This window comes from Cynocephalus volans, chromosome 17 (genome assembly GCF_027409185.1).
Source record: "Cynocephalus volans isolate mCynVol1 chromosome 17, mCynVol1.pri, whole genome shotgun sequence".
Lineage (NCBI taxonomy): Eukaryota > Metazoa > Chordata > Mammalia > Dermoptera > Cynocephalidae > Cynocephalus > Cynocephalus volans.
Genome location: NC_084476.1, coordinates 20,907,663 through 20,922,389, shown reverse-complemented (window position 1 = coordinate 20,922,389; position 14,727 = coordinate 20,907,663). Strand labels below are relative to the sequence as shown.

The 14,727-nt window shown below is 42.3% G+C and overlaps 1 protein-coding gene across 1 annotated transcript in view; it reads left to right on the top strand.

The window, feature by feature from the left end:
• The window catches only part of PAPPA (pappalysin 1), a 230,094-nt gene that overhangs the window by 46,969 nt on the left and 168,398 nt on the right, over positions 1-14,727 (top strand). The window contains exons 3-4 of the mRNA XM_063082520.1: positions 5,895-6,040; positions 10,449-10,742. Coding sequence (XP_062938590.1) covers positions 5,895-6,040; positions 10,449-10,742 — 440 coding nt within the window. The remainder of the gene's footprint in view (positions 1-5,894; positions 6,041-10,448; positions 10,743-14,727) is intronic.

The following is a 14,727-nucleotide window of genomic DNA, read 5'->3' as shown; positions in this document are numbered from 1 at the left end:
CAATAAACATTCTGAGGTTTATCTTGCTTTAATGACTTGCTTTGAGTGGCTTTGATCTTTATATTTGATAATCATTTTCAAATGGTCTAGTGTGTTCAGAACCTCCTTGAGAATGACAAACTGCGATCAGAATTTGGAAATGGGCAATGTTACAGGACTTGCTCTATGAGATGGAGAAATAAGGTGACTTCTCTGAGAAAGACAAATGCATTGGTCCAGTGATGGAAATCAGGGTTCATGGAAGGGAGACCCAACAGGTATTGAGAGCTAAAGCCAGTTTCTTCAAGCTCCTTGAGCGAGGCTAACAGAGAATTCTGCATCTTGACGTCTTTTCATGAATTGGATACTTTTCAAGGCACTTTCTTATGTATTACCTTTCTGAACTTTTATATCCCCCTTTTTAGGTTAAATTTCATAATTCTCACTTTAGAGATGAGGAAACTGATATCCAGAGAGACTGAGTCACTTGTCCAAGGTCACAGGGCCACTTAGTGGAAGAGGGAGGATTCAAACCCCAATCTGTCTCTCTCTGAAAATAGCCATCTGCTGCCATTTTCTTTAACCTTAGAGAGCTATTACCAGCCTTGAGCTTAAAAGTGGCCCAGTCTCACCCACTGTTTAGCTCAGACAAACACTCCTCAAGTTGAATGCATCCAAACATGTCCAGAACCATCTCTGTGACCAGCCTGCACCAAGAGCCCAAGGAGCAAGACACTGGCATGACATTTCCCAAAGGTATCCTCAGCTGTCACTTCTCCATCAAGGAAGTCAGGTGAAGGGTGACCTGCTTTGAGCAGGAATAGAACCTGAGAGTCATCAATCTTAACCTTGGCTTACTGTCAGCCATTAAAATGGGAAAGCCATTGTGTTATGTTTCTAGAGTTGAAAAATCTCAAGCCTTCCCACACTTTTTCCCATGATTTTACTTAAGGGATTTGTTGTTGTTGTTGTTTTGCATTTTGGATGTGGATCCTTTTGCTTCTCTTTCAATAAAACAAGCCCTGACAACTCTCTCATTCAGATCATTACAGAGTTGTACCATCTCAGGCCAGTGCATTTAGAAAATATATTGTTGGCACTCACCAGCGAGTGAGATGCATAAAGAAAATTTTCTAATGACAGTTGAGTTGAGAGAGCTTTGATCTCCCTCCAGAACTGCACTCATGGCTTTGAAATGCAGTTCTGGCAAAGGGGTAAAGTCTGGGCGCCTTGGCTCTTGGGGCTGGGCCCCCTGAAACAGACATTCCAGGGGACCCGCAACCTCCACTGTGGGATCCAGGTGCATGGGTTGTGCAGGAAGAAAAGAGACGCTGACACACTGCTCTTGAGAGGGAGCTTGGGAAAGAAGATCTAAATTAGGAGGGATATTCCATTTTAGCTCAACATTTCCCAAACTTTGTCCATTGTGTTGTTATCTGATTTTTGGCAAAGGTGAGGGGGAGGAATGGGGTGTATGATCAAATATGTTTGGGAACACTTCATGCACTGTCTGCCTTTCTCTCAATTGGCATATTTAAGGCTTGTAATGGATTTAACCTTTCTTAACAGAGCATGTCCTAAACCCCTTTGACTCAGAAACCCTCTTTCTTTAAATATTCATCTACTTCCTGTGGATTTAGCCTTCTCTATACTGTGATCTGAAAAATACTGATCTAGTTTAGATACTCACTGAACAGATGAGGACCCTGAGCTGCAGAGCAGGCAACAGATTATAGTGAGAAAAGGTCAGATATTCAGGCAGTTCAGGTTCTACACAGGAGGTCCATTTGAGGGAGAGATTGGGGGTTGCCCTTCCTCCCAAAGTTGGCTCTCTAAGCTATGCCCCTTGCAGGAATCTCTTTCACCTGAAGGGGGAGTTGACTTCACTAACTGGTACAAAAGTGCCACCTTTCACAGGTCACATATACACAGCCCGGAGCATAAAGTTTCTTTCTGAGGCCCTTCTATTCCCCTTTTTCAAGGTGTGACCTTGGGCAAGTCACGTCACTTCCCTGAGCACTGGGCTTGCTCATCCGGTTTTGAAGTTATGCAATCTGAAAGAGAGATGCTCAATAGCTACCCATCAGTGGTAGCTCTGTCTCTTGAAGGAAACTTTTAAGAGACACAGAGATGGTAAATACTTGGTCCCAACTGCTTGAAGCTCATAACCTGTTGAAGAAAACTGGTACTCACACAGTAAATATAACCCAAAGCAGGGCAAAGCAGTAGTGGAATTAAAAGTAGGGAGCACAAAGGAGGGAGGACTCATTTTCAGTTAGAGGTGATGATGATGATTTTGGTGTTGCTAGTAACTACCATTGTACAAACAATAATGCAATAAAAGTAGGCTATGCTAATCAATGAGTGCCTTCTATGTGCCAGCATTTCCTCTTGTCCTTCCCAGGCCCCTGAGGGGTGGTTGTCATCCCCCATTTTGCAGATAAGGGTGATGTGGGGAGGGTACAGGGAGTGCTTCACATGGAAGCTGGACTTGCAGGGAGGATGAGATTTTAAAAGACTAAGATTCAAGAAGAGAGGTTGTGAGTCAGAGGAGGGAAGCTAATGGGCATTCTTAGGGAATGGGCATAATTAGGGAGTAAGTACACAGAATTCTCAGGATAAGGAAACCGTGAGAACTGAGCTATGGAGATTGTAGGAGGAAGAAGCAGGTTGGATAACAGGGAAGACACACTGAAAGCCAAGTCTGTGAATGCCACATGGAGGCAGACTGTGAGTTTAGGTTCTTTCCCAGCAGGATAAAATAGGAGGCCAGAATTTGAAAGCGAACTTGCATTTTCTGGGCATGTACGAGACTGTACTGAGCTGTCTCATTTAATCCTCCTACATCCCCACGAGCTAACTGAGACTCAGAGACATAAAGCGACTCACCCATGGATAGAGGTCTGTCTGTCCAACTCTTAATAGTACTGGTACGGGAATGAATAAACATACAGAGTCTTCGATTTGGATTGATTTTTCTATGGGGTGGGTAATGATATTTTTAAATACAGTAAATTTGACCAATTTATAATATATACACAGGGCCAGCCTTCCCCACAGTGGCAAAATGGAAAGTCAAGGGACCCTAAGCAAGTCCTTTTCCTTCTCTCATCTTCAATATCCCTGGACTCTAATATTCTTCCTAAATTAGACTCTCTCTGCTTTCTCTTCCATCCATTGACAAAAGGGGAAGAAAACACCATCTTTAAGAGATAGGGGGATTAAGGTAAATACCAACATGGACCCCCGTCCTCAAAATTTTCCTCCTGTTACAATTGGGAGACACCCAGCTTGGCTCTGTGTTGGTGGGCAGTAGAAAGAAAAGTTTTAGCCACAGAGCTGTTTTTTGTTTTTTGTTTTTTTTTTCCCCTTTGGGTCCCCCCTATCTCCCTGCCAAGAGAGATGGGAGGAGGGAGGCCGGTGGGGCCAGGGGCTGGGCAAGCTGCATGGATTTTCCCTCCTTTGGGAAATGGACACTTCCTAAAGTATGAACAAAGCCCACACACAAGCCAGGGAGGGACTCCAACATCCCACATCTCTGTTTTAGGCTGGGATGAATACCACCCCTTGAAAAGATTGGCTTTTGCAATTATCACTGAATAAACAACCAATTAAAACATCTCTCCCATCCCACTCCATGATGAAACTTTCTCATCCCAGAGCGATGAGTCAGAGGTGGCCTTTTTAAATAACATTTGTATTCCCTGCCTGAGAGAGCACTTGATAGACATGGACAAATCAATTAGAAAATAACAAATAATGTGGAAAGGGAGGATCCAGGAAAATCTCGGCCCCTCTGTATTTGATTCTCTCCCCACGCTTAGTTTTCCTTTTCTCCGTGGGTTCTAGTAAGCTTGGAAATGAGGGTGAGGTCGTGGAAAGAGTTGGGCATGTTGAGATTTGTACTTGACTTTGTCACTAGTTGTTGTGTAGTGTCTGAACCCCTTTGCCTTCATCTCTAGGATAGGGATAAATGACAGGAATAGCTAAAGATGTGCTGAGGTTTTTCTACATGTCAGGCATTATTCTACGTCCTTTCCACTTCCTTATTCACTTCCCTGGTCCTCTGAACAATTCTCTGGGGTAGGTACTGTTATTACCCTCAGTCTGTATATAAAGAAACTGGGGCACAAGACATTTGATAAATTGCCCAGGGTGACCCAAACATCAAGTGGCAGAGCTGGATTCGCACCTGGGACTCTAGCTAGAGCACGAGCCATCTCACCCACTCTGCTGCATTGCTTCAAATACTGAACAGAGATGACACAACGTGTGTACCTAGCGCAGGGGCTGGCATGCAGCAAGTGCTTAATAAATGCTGGTGTTCTCCTTCCTCTTTCCTTTCTGTGATGGCAGAGCAGACAAGAGAGGGAGGAGAGAGAGATGAGTCCAAAAGGTGGGCAGGGGCTTGTAGGTCATGCTGGGAGCTTGAACTCTGCTCTTTCTTATGTGGGGGGCTTTTCTATTACTCCAAGAGGGAGAGAGAAGGGGGCACCATAGCGTGTGCTACTGGCTGGGTCCTATGAGAACCCCCCAGGAAGAGTCGGCGTAAGGGGAAATGGAAAACACTTCCAACTAGATGCATGATCTTAGCAAGTTGTGGGGCTCTCTAAGCCTTTGCTTCTTCCTCTGGAATACGGGGATGATGATGCTACCTACCTCTGTGTTATTAAAAAGATTAAAGAAGATAATCCATGCAAAGTTGGGCACATAGAAGGGCCCAACAAAGATGAAAAATAATCATTCATTGATTTTATCTTATCTACTACATCAAGCTGCCTGCTTGATTATTTATTTTGTTTTTATCCATTGATTCATTTCCAACATTACTCATGAATGATCATCAGCAGCTCACAAGGATCCCTAAAATATATAATGGCAGACAAATGGGGGCTGAAAGAAGCATAGAGGGGAGCAAGATGCCTCTCTCTATGTAGAAAAGGAGCCACCGAATAATATGCCAGTGGCTGAGCCAAGGCATATAGTGGCCCGTCATATTTAGTGTTTCTGTTCTGATGAGAGAGTCACACTCCCCAAGGGAGGTTTTCTTATTTCTTCAGCACCTAGGATATGCCTGTAGTATCTTTATGAAGACCATTTTTCTCTCTCTCCAGCACATGTCTGCCCCATGTATTAAAGAGCTGATGATTATACAGTGAGGAGTTAATTCACTTTCCAGATATGTCAGTCTGCAATGGCAGCAACCCCAAATACAGTATCCCTCTCTAGTCTACTTTACAAGTAAAGAAATAAAGCTTACACAATGCAGAATAATCTATGGTAGGCAGCGTGATGTCTCGATAAAAAGAGGATAGGTTTCTAAGTTATGCACTTTTGGCCTTGAACACCATTTCTATCACTTTGGGCAACCTATTTAATAACATTTTGACATGTTACTCATCTTGAAAACAGAACAATGCCTTCTTGCGGGGTCGATGTAGAGATGCACAGCAGGTCTAGTGCGGCTCTGTATTTGCCAGATAAGTGGTCCAAGGTCCATAGAGAATGAGTGAAGGAGGGAAGAAGCCAAGACTAGAACACACGTTACGTCTCCACGGTCTCTGTTCTTGATCTATGCTCCCATTATGTGGCTCTGTCTTCAGTCATTATAGCAGAGTCCTCAGGGGTACAAATGTTGATTATCGACAAATCTAGGTGTGAAAGTGAATTTGGCTGTTTATAAGCCTACTTACCTTAATTAGTCGCTTAAACTCACAAGGACTTAATTTTTTTATCTGTAAAATGGGATTATCTTACTTATAGTATTATTGGGGGAATTCCATTAGGTGATGTTTATAAAGTGCTCAGCAAATTACCTGGCACACAGTACCTCTTAAATTATTTGGAGAGTGCCTGCTATTTAAATAGTATCTTTCTTGGACACGATAACACCCAAGGTTCTTTTTTTGTTTCAGAGCCTACTTGGATGTTAATGAGCTGAAGAACATTCTTAGATTGGATGGATCAACACACCTCAATATTTTCTTTGCAAATTCCTCAGAGGAGGAATTGGCAGGAGTAGCAACTTGGCCATGGGACAAGGAGGCCCTGATGCACTTAGGTGAGTCCTAGAAACTTCCTCAGGAGGAAACTGGAGTAGGACATTAATAAATTTAGTAGTATAGTAATATGACCATTATCATGATCATGGTGACGGTGATAGTGGTGATGGTGAACAAACCATTTATTTATCACTTTTTAATTTACAAAACTCCTGAGCATTCCTTGTCTCATTTTGACCACCAAGCAATGCTCTGAAGGAAATAGTACAACATTATGAATGATGTTTTACCAATGGACAAACTGAGACCGAGAGAGGGAATGGGGCTTATCCAAGATCACACACTCAAGTCAGTGGCAGAGCCACAACTGGAATTCAAGTTTCCAGCTCTATCTATTGGTTGTTTTCTCATTATACCCCATCTCCTACTTCATGCAGTATCTTCTCAGAGTGGTAACCACATTGTACTGGCACAGACAGTCATGGGTTGGCTTGAAAAACACCAAAAAGGCAAGAGAAAGTGAGTCTGTAAGAAATCCTTGTTCCTCCGTGTTCCACCCACCAACATCACTCAAGGAGCTCTTCTTACATTTAAATTATGCATATCCATAAACCAGACATGAGCGTATACAAACCAATCCCCAAAAGTCAGAAATGGCAATGGTTTCTGTACCAGACCCTGTAGACAAACATTGTAGTTCTTTAATTTGGGGGTGGGGGTTAATCCTCTTTTCCATGGATTTTTTACTTGTACATATTTGAAATTGTAGCATAGATGCAATTTTGTGTTCTTTTTTCACTTGATATTATGCTATCTATATTTTTCAGTGTTTAAGAAGTCATGCGATTACCTCCCATTCAACTTTTTTCTCCTTAAAATCACAAGTGAAAAGCATCCCTCTGGGTTATTTCCACCTCTCTAAAGATGAGATTTTTAATAGCCATATAGTATTCCATTGAGTGAGGGCACTACACTTTATTTAACCATTTTCCCCTTGGTAGAATGTTTCCATTATTTTTAACAATGAATACTGATGACTCAGTGAACCTTTCATCTGAGAATGTTAAGGCTCAGCATAGTAACAGTTCTGGATGTATCCTGGGGCCTATCACATTACCCAGAATCCAGTAGCTGCTCTAAACCTATGCAGTTGTGGAGATGAGAGATTCTGAAACTTCCAATGATGGAAGTTGTGCTGAATCAATATATAGGCTTATTTCTCTTCAGACTGCTCTCATTTCTCAGTTACTTTTTTTAAGAGAACAAAACCAGTGTGTGTGTGTGTGTGTGTGTGTGTGTGTGTGTGTGTGTGTGTAAATAGAGGTAGATACAAAGCTAAATATCTAGTTGTTCTTAACTGGGGGAATTCTATTTCCAAGGAGACATTTGGCAATTTTGGTTATTAGAAATGGGGGAATGCTACTGGCATCTAGTGGGTAGAAACCAGAGATGCTGCTAAACACCCTATGGTGTTCACAACAAAGAATTACGGTGCCCAAAATGTTAATAGTGCTGAGGCTGGGGAACTCTGAGATAGATGATGGATGGGTGAATAGACAGACAGATACAGATAGACAGGGATTGGGCAGAAAAGAGTGTGCACCTTAGGCAAACTTGAAGACAATCAGTTTATATCACATGCTTAGTATCATATATGGGAATCATGTTAGATCAGAGCCAAAACACACGATTGTTCTGAGCAATGACTTAGCAGCATGGCCTTAGGCAAGTCTCTTTCCTTCCTTAGGTAAGTCTCTTTCCTTCCTTAGGTCTCAATTTTATCATATTTTAAATAAGCAGGTTAGACCAGATGGTCCCCAAGGACTCTTCTCCGCTTTGAAATCCTGTCCTATTGAGAAAGCAACTGAAAGAGCCAAGATCAGAGACTGAGAAGGGTTGAATAGCAGGCTTCTAAAGTTAGAGAAAAATACTCCTGATAATTCCATGAATTTCAGAGACTGGCCAAGGGCCAGGAATCTGGAAGGCTATAAATCTATGGCATGTTATAGTATTTCAGGATGATGTCAGGCTCAAGCTATTTCACCTTTTAAGAGAAGTAGTGAAACTAGACTCGGGCCCAGTGTTGTCACTATGGAGAGGGGTGAGTTGGGAAGGCATGAGTTGAAACAAACAGAACCACCATGGACATTAAGTCTTCATCCCTGGAATGGTCCTGCCCCTCTGCTGCCTTAGTGTTGAAGCTTCACGAAGAGACAGAGAATCATTGGCACTAGTGTAGCTGCTTGTTTTAGATGTCAGTTTCCCAAGATCTCAAGGCCATTGTGAGGCAACAAGAGGACTGCTACTCATGTCAGGCTAACCCCGCCAGCCTCCAGGCCACCATCTCCCCATCCTGAGAGAAGCTAGCTGATCATGAGCAATTCCTCTGCAGTAGCCCCGATCAAATGCGATTTATTAGAACCATATTTTTTTACCCTTTTCTCCTGCTGTTACACCATGATCCCCGGAAAAAGCCTTGGGTGGGAAGGGGATTATGTTTCACATTATGATTGACAGAAAATAATTAAGATTTCCTGTCTCAATTTCTCTTCCTCCCTGCCTCTGCCTGCCCCTTCTCACACCCACGTGCACGTGCACGCGCACGCACCCACACCCACACACTGTCATATATCTTTGTCTTTGTGTTGGAAGGCTTTGAGCAATTCAGAATTAATAGACTGTGAGCCCCATGACTGAGCCAGCTCACCATCCCTGCAGTTCGGTCTGAGATAAAACTTGCCCCACGCCTGCTCTGGGCTTGCCAGTTCAAATCAACAAGGCCCTAGGTCCTCACCATTCTTTTATAGGATGCTGCTCCACACTTAGAGTCACTACTTGTAGGGTTCTCAGACCTGAATTTTAACCTTCCCTTAAACATGTTTGGATTTTGACTATGTCTCTGTTGACCTTTACATATCTTTCCAATACCTAAAATTAACATGGAACAAATACCATCCACTGAATTCTTCTGAGATCTAAGCAATGGGCATTCTAAGCAATGCCCAATCTTCTGGAACTTGTGGTGCAGATCATTGCTTCTCCAACTAGAACGTACAGACAAGTCGTCTGGGGCTATTGTTAAAATACAAATTGGAATTGTGTAGTTCTGGGGTGGGGTCTGAGATTCTGCATTTCTAGTAAGTTCCCTGGTGATACTTATGCCGCTAATTCTCAAGTAGTTAGACAGCAATGAAGCATTTGATATATGTCAGGTGCTATTCTAGCGACTTACACCTTATTAGTTAAACCTCAGAGACCTTTTTAGGTGAGTCACCATTCAGCAAATATTCAACATGCATTTAATGAGATGCTATATTCCAGGTCCTGTAATAGGCATTAGCAGTAGAACACAGATTAAGAGCCCTGGCTTTGGAACCCAAGAATTTCGGGTTCAAATTCCATCTCCACATGTACTCTTGATCATGGGCCATTTACTTCACCTCTCTCTGAATCAGAGCCTCTCTCATTGACTTGTGAGATGATTAAGTGAAATTACGCACGTGAAATGCTCAGCACAGAGCCTGAGGTGTCATAATACATCCTTGGGAAACATTGGCCAGTATGATCATTTTTATAAAGAGGAACACAGACAGTGCTGACCTTCAAGAGTGTTCATGCTACTCGAGTGTCAGAGATGAAGAAAAGGGAGTCAGGGATGGTAATTAACCTGCTCAGTGTCACAGAGTGAGGGAAGGCAAAATGAGAACTGGAACCAAGGTGTTTGAGCCTGAGGGCACTATTTAGACAAGAGCATGTAGAATGTTTGTAACCTAGGGAATGCTTTATTTTTTAAGCCCAAATTTACCAGCCCCCAAATCAGGGGTCCGGAATACTAAGCATACCTCTCTTTTTAAATATAGTCAGCCCTCTGTATCTGAAGTTTCCACATCTGTAAATCAACCAACTGTGGATCAAAAATATTCAGGAAATTTTTTTTTAAAATATACCAATACAAAAATGAAATATAATACAAAATTTAAAGCAATACAGCATAACAACTATTTACATAGCATTTACATTGTATTAGGTAGTATAAGTAATATAGAGATGATACAAAGTATACAAGGGAATGTGTGTAGGTTATATGCAAATACTATGCCATTTTATGTCAGGGACTTGAGTATCTGTGGATTTTGATATCCAGAGGGGTCTTGCAACCCCCATGGATATCGAGAAATAGCTATCATTTGAAATCAGCTTGGGTAAGTTGCTTCACTTCTTCAGGCACTGAGGTTTTCATCTGAAAAATGAAGGGATTGCACAAAATGACTTTTGAGACTCCTTCCCAATCAGATAACCTGTGATTTATGTCCTGAGTTGTAACAGCTCTCAGGGAAGTGGAGTCGTATGGTAGAGAAGCCTGTGGTTATTTTGGACAGTACTACTTTTCCTTTGGATAGATTTGGAGGTTTTTACACAAGGAAGCAGAGTGCCCAACTTGCCTAACGCTCTGGTTTTCCCTTGTAGGTGGCATTGTCTTGAACCCATCTTTCTACGGTCTTCCTGGGCACACCCACACCATGATCCATGAGATCGGGCACAGCCTGGGCCTCTATCACATCTTCCGAGGCATCTCAGAAATCCAGTCCTGCAGTGACCCCTGCATGGAGACAGAGCCCTCCTTTGAGACCGGAGACCTCTGCAATGACACCAACCCAGCCCCCAAACACAAGTTCTGCGGCGACCCGGGGCCAGGGAATGACACTTGTGGTTTTCATAGCTTCTTCAACACTCCTTACAACAACTTCATGAGTTATGCAGGTAGGGCCCTACACTTTGCAGAGTGCACAGGGCTGGAGGTCAGGCATGGGCTCCCGTCCTGGCTCAGGGTAGCCTTACATGAGCTGCTTACCTTTTAAAAAACTGAGAGATTTTTCATTCCAAACAATTGGAATAATATTTTTTTCCATGAGCACCTCAGGGGTTCAAGGAAGATATTGCATATGAAAGCTTCTCAGAAAGACACACTTTAGGAAGATGACCAGGACCAAAAGCCAGGAAACCCAGGTAGAAGGCCTTGCTCTGCCACTTGGCCACATAATGCCTTTGGGTCATCTCCTGTCCTGATCTCACTTTTCTCCAGAAAATGAAATCTTTGGACTTGATCTCCAAGTTCCCTCCTAGTTTTGCATCTGTATTTTTCTAAGCTGGTGGTTGTTGAACCTTTTTTATTTAACTCTTAGTTAAACATAAAACTCCCACACCCTCCCTTGCTGTTTTTTGCAAAAGCAAAAAGGATGCTTTTGGTTTTGCAAATACAAAATCATTTCATGAGATTGGGTATGACTTTTTCCCTAACTGCATATAACTTATCATAGCCCTTTTATATACCATGAGTACCCATGTTAAGGGCTCATTCTCTGGGTTCTAGGATGCCCTGCACTTCCTTTTAGCACAAGATTCAAGACCACTTTTAGCACATTTTAGAGCCTTTTTAGCACCTGTGGTAAATTAGAACAAGACACCTCTTCCTCAGGGCAATCACAGCCCTCTCCCCTGTCCCCTTCAGTCAAGAGTCCTGTGTAAGACACAATTCATCACAATTTCACATGGTAGCCCAGCATCAAATACTATTGTAATACTCAATTTAAGTGTCTTTTTCCCACTAGAACAAGCAAATTCTGTGAAGGCAGAGGTTGCATCTAATGTATCATTGTATCCCCAGGACCTACCACAGGGCCTGGTGCTTAACAAATGTTTGTTAGGAAGGAAGAAAATAAGGAAAGGTGGGGAGGAAGAAGAGAACGAGGGAACAAGAGAAGAAAATAAACTCTCATAAAAGGTGTACGAAATTGATTCTTATCAATAACAATACTTCCACCCATGTAACAATTTATGTCTGTAAAGGACTTCAATGTGCTCCATCTCATTTAATTCTCACAACCAATCTATGAGGTAGGAACTATCCCCATTTCACAGATGATAATACTGAGGCTCACTGAAGTCATTTTTCTTAGTTCATACATCTGCATCGAAGTACTTTTTCTCTTCTAATCCTATGCTTTTCTTCAAAAGAGATGTAGCTGATGGCTGAGTGTGCAAATCGAGCAACCTGGGTGGTTTTTGCACTCTGTTCCACAGCAATGCCCCTGGTGGCTGCATGGATGAGGCTTTCTACCTCCATCTCTGCTCAAACTGGGGAAGCCCTACTTTGAAGGGTCAATAACCCCTTGCTGGTACTTTAAAGAATCTTTAGGTTTGGGTCTCTAAAAAATGGGCAGGGTGCTTGGTATTTCCTCAAAAGCAGATTCCCACTGGGCTCCCATTCCCAGCCACGCTGACACCCCACATCCGGCGCCCTGTCCCTTCACACAGCCTTGCTTACGTTCCATTTCTGTAGCACCTTTCCTTGGCCAGCTCAACGCACATGGAAAATAAACAATAACATGAGTTTGGAAGTTTGCCGGCCTCTTAGGGGCCTAGGAGCTGCCACTAGCTACCAGACCCCCGTAAACTAAATCTTTTTTTTTTTTGCTCCCCTCTGTACAGATCTAAAGGGTGATTGATTTACTGTTGTTTTTTTAAAGGAACCCCTCAGCTCAGTGACCCATTAACGGCAGAACTAATTCACTGAGCTACGATAACAAACTTACACCCACAAAAGCATATTTAAAGCAACCACGAGCTTTGAAATGTTTGTTTTCCTTAGGATCTCTGATAGATGAGGTGACAAAAGCAGCTGGATGAAATTCAAAATGCAGAACAGGATTGGGTTCTCAGGGCTAGGGAGAGTGAGGCAAAGGGGCTCCCTCCATCAAACAAGAGAGCAGACACATTGCCGGGTCAGCTTCCCCCAGTGGCTTTTCCTTCCTGGGTGCTTATTCCTCAAGCATGTCACTAGCTGGGTAAAGAGTCAAGTGCAGCATTGTCCAGCAGAACTTTCTTCAAAGGTAGACGTGGGCTGTGTCTGTGCTGTCTAGTGTGGTAGCCACTAGCCATCTGTGGCTATTCAAAGCTCAAAATACAACTGGTGAGACTGAAGACCTGGATTATTAGTCTTCAATAATTTTAATTAATTAAAATTTAAATAGCTACATGTGGCTGGTGGCTACCGTATTGATCAGTGTAGACCTACAATAATTTTTGTGTACCTATGATATGCCGGACACTGCATGAAACTCTTCATAGGTTTATCTCATTGAATCCTCAAAATAACCCAAGGAGGTAAGTGCTATTATTATTAAGCCCATTTTACAGATGCAGACAGTGTGGTTGAGGAGCTTAAGTAACTTGCTCAGGATCCCACTGATGTAACAAGGCTAAGGTGAGACATAAACCCAAGTCTTTCCTACCGCAGAGCCAGTGGTATTAACCAATGTTATCTCCTTCACTTTCCAATCCTGGGGAAGATTAAGAGGATCCCAAGTGCTCAGATCAAGCAGTCACCAGATGATGGAGACAAACATAGTTTAGCAGCTGGACAAAGTACTGGGGAAGTATGGTTATGTTGAGCCATTGGATAGGCCCTTGGCAGATAGATGGGTGGCAACCCCTACTCCACTTCCTGAAGATAGTAGGCCATAGAGTCTACTACTCTTCGAGGACCCTCCAGTGGAGGCCTTTTCAAGCCTGCAGAATATCAGGCTTTCTCCACTCCACAGGAGCAAGTGTCTTGTTAGTATCTCTCAGTGTGTCAGGGCCTTTTAATAGTCACACCTGCTTTGACCCTGTAATCCCATCTCTAAGAAATATATCAGAAGCAAATCAATTGATGTGTTTAAATATTTAGCCATAAGAATGTCTTAGCAACGTTCATTCTCCAAGTATTGATTAAGCATTTACTAAATGCCAGGCATAGAAGAAAAATGTTCACACATGTAAACAATTAAAAACAACTTATGAGCCCAAAGATAATGAACTGCTGAAATAAATCACAAGGCATTCATATGATAGAACATTGTGTGGCTGCCGAATATGACGTAGAGATAAATGAGGGGGCACGAACAGAAACAGTTACATAGTGCCTTAGAGAGTGAAGTTCGGAGTGAGGGGACCAAACTCAAATTCTCCATGTCCCAGCCTTTGAGCCTGAGCTAGTTTCTTCTACTCTCTGAGCCTAAATTACTTTGTCAATACTATGGAGGATAACTATACTTACCTTGCCTGACAGTAGGTGTGATCATACAGCTACTTACAATTGTCTTTGTTATCACAATTAGTGCTCAATAGATGCTAATTAGTAGGATTATCTGTTAATTATTTAATGAGACAAAGGTCTCAGAGCCCTATGTATAGTGTAAGACCTGTGTGTGTGTGTGTTGATGAGAATTACAGAAATTTACTGTAAATATTCACATCCATCACACATACACATACATATACATATACGCTAAATATTAATTATATCTCTAGATAATAGGTTTAGAGTGATTTTTTGTAATATTTTTGGCCTATTTCAGAGGTTCTACAGTGAATAACTATAACTCATAATCACTTATTATTATGACAATTATTATCCTTACCATTATTTTAAAAGACAACAAAAAGACAGACTTTTACAATAGGCAACTCAGTTATCCTTGCACTAGACACAGGCTAGCTTGTTATACGCTCTCCTCAGCTTTATGAGGCAGGTAACGTCATTATTTTTCACCTTAAATGGGGTGACAATGAGGCTGTCAGGGTTCAGCATTTTGCTCAGTGTCCTACAGAGGGCTGAAGCACCCAATCCATGCCCTGAAACTTCTAGCTACAGATGGAAATTTGTTCTTGAGAACAAAGCTCTGTTAGCAAGTCTAGGACACCG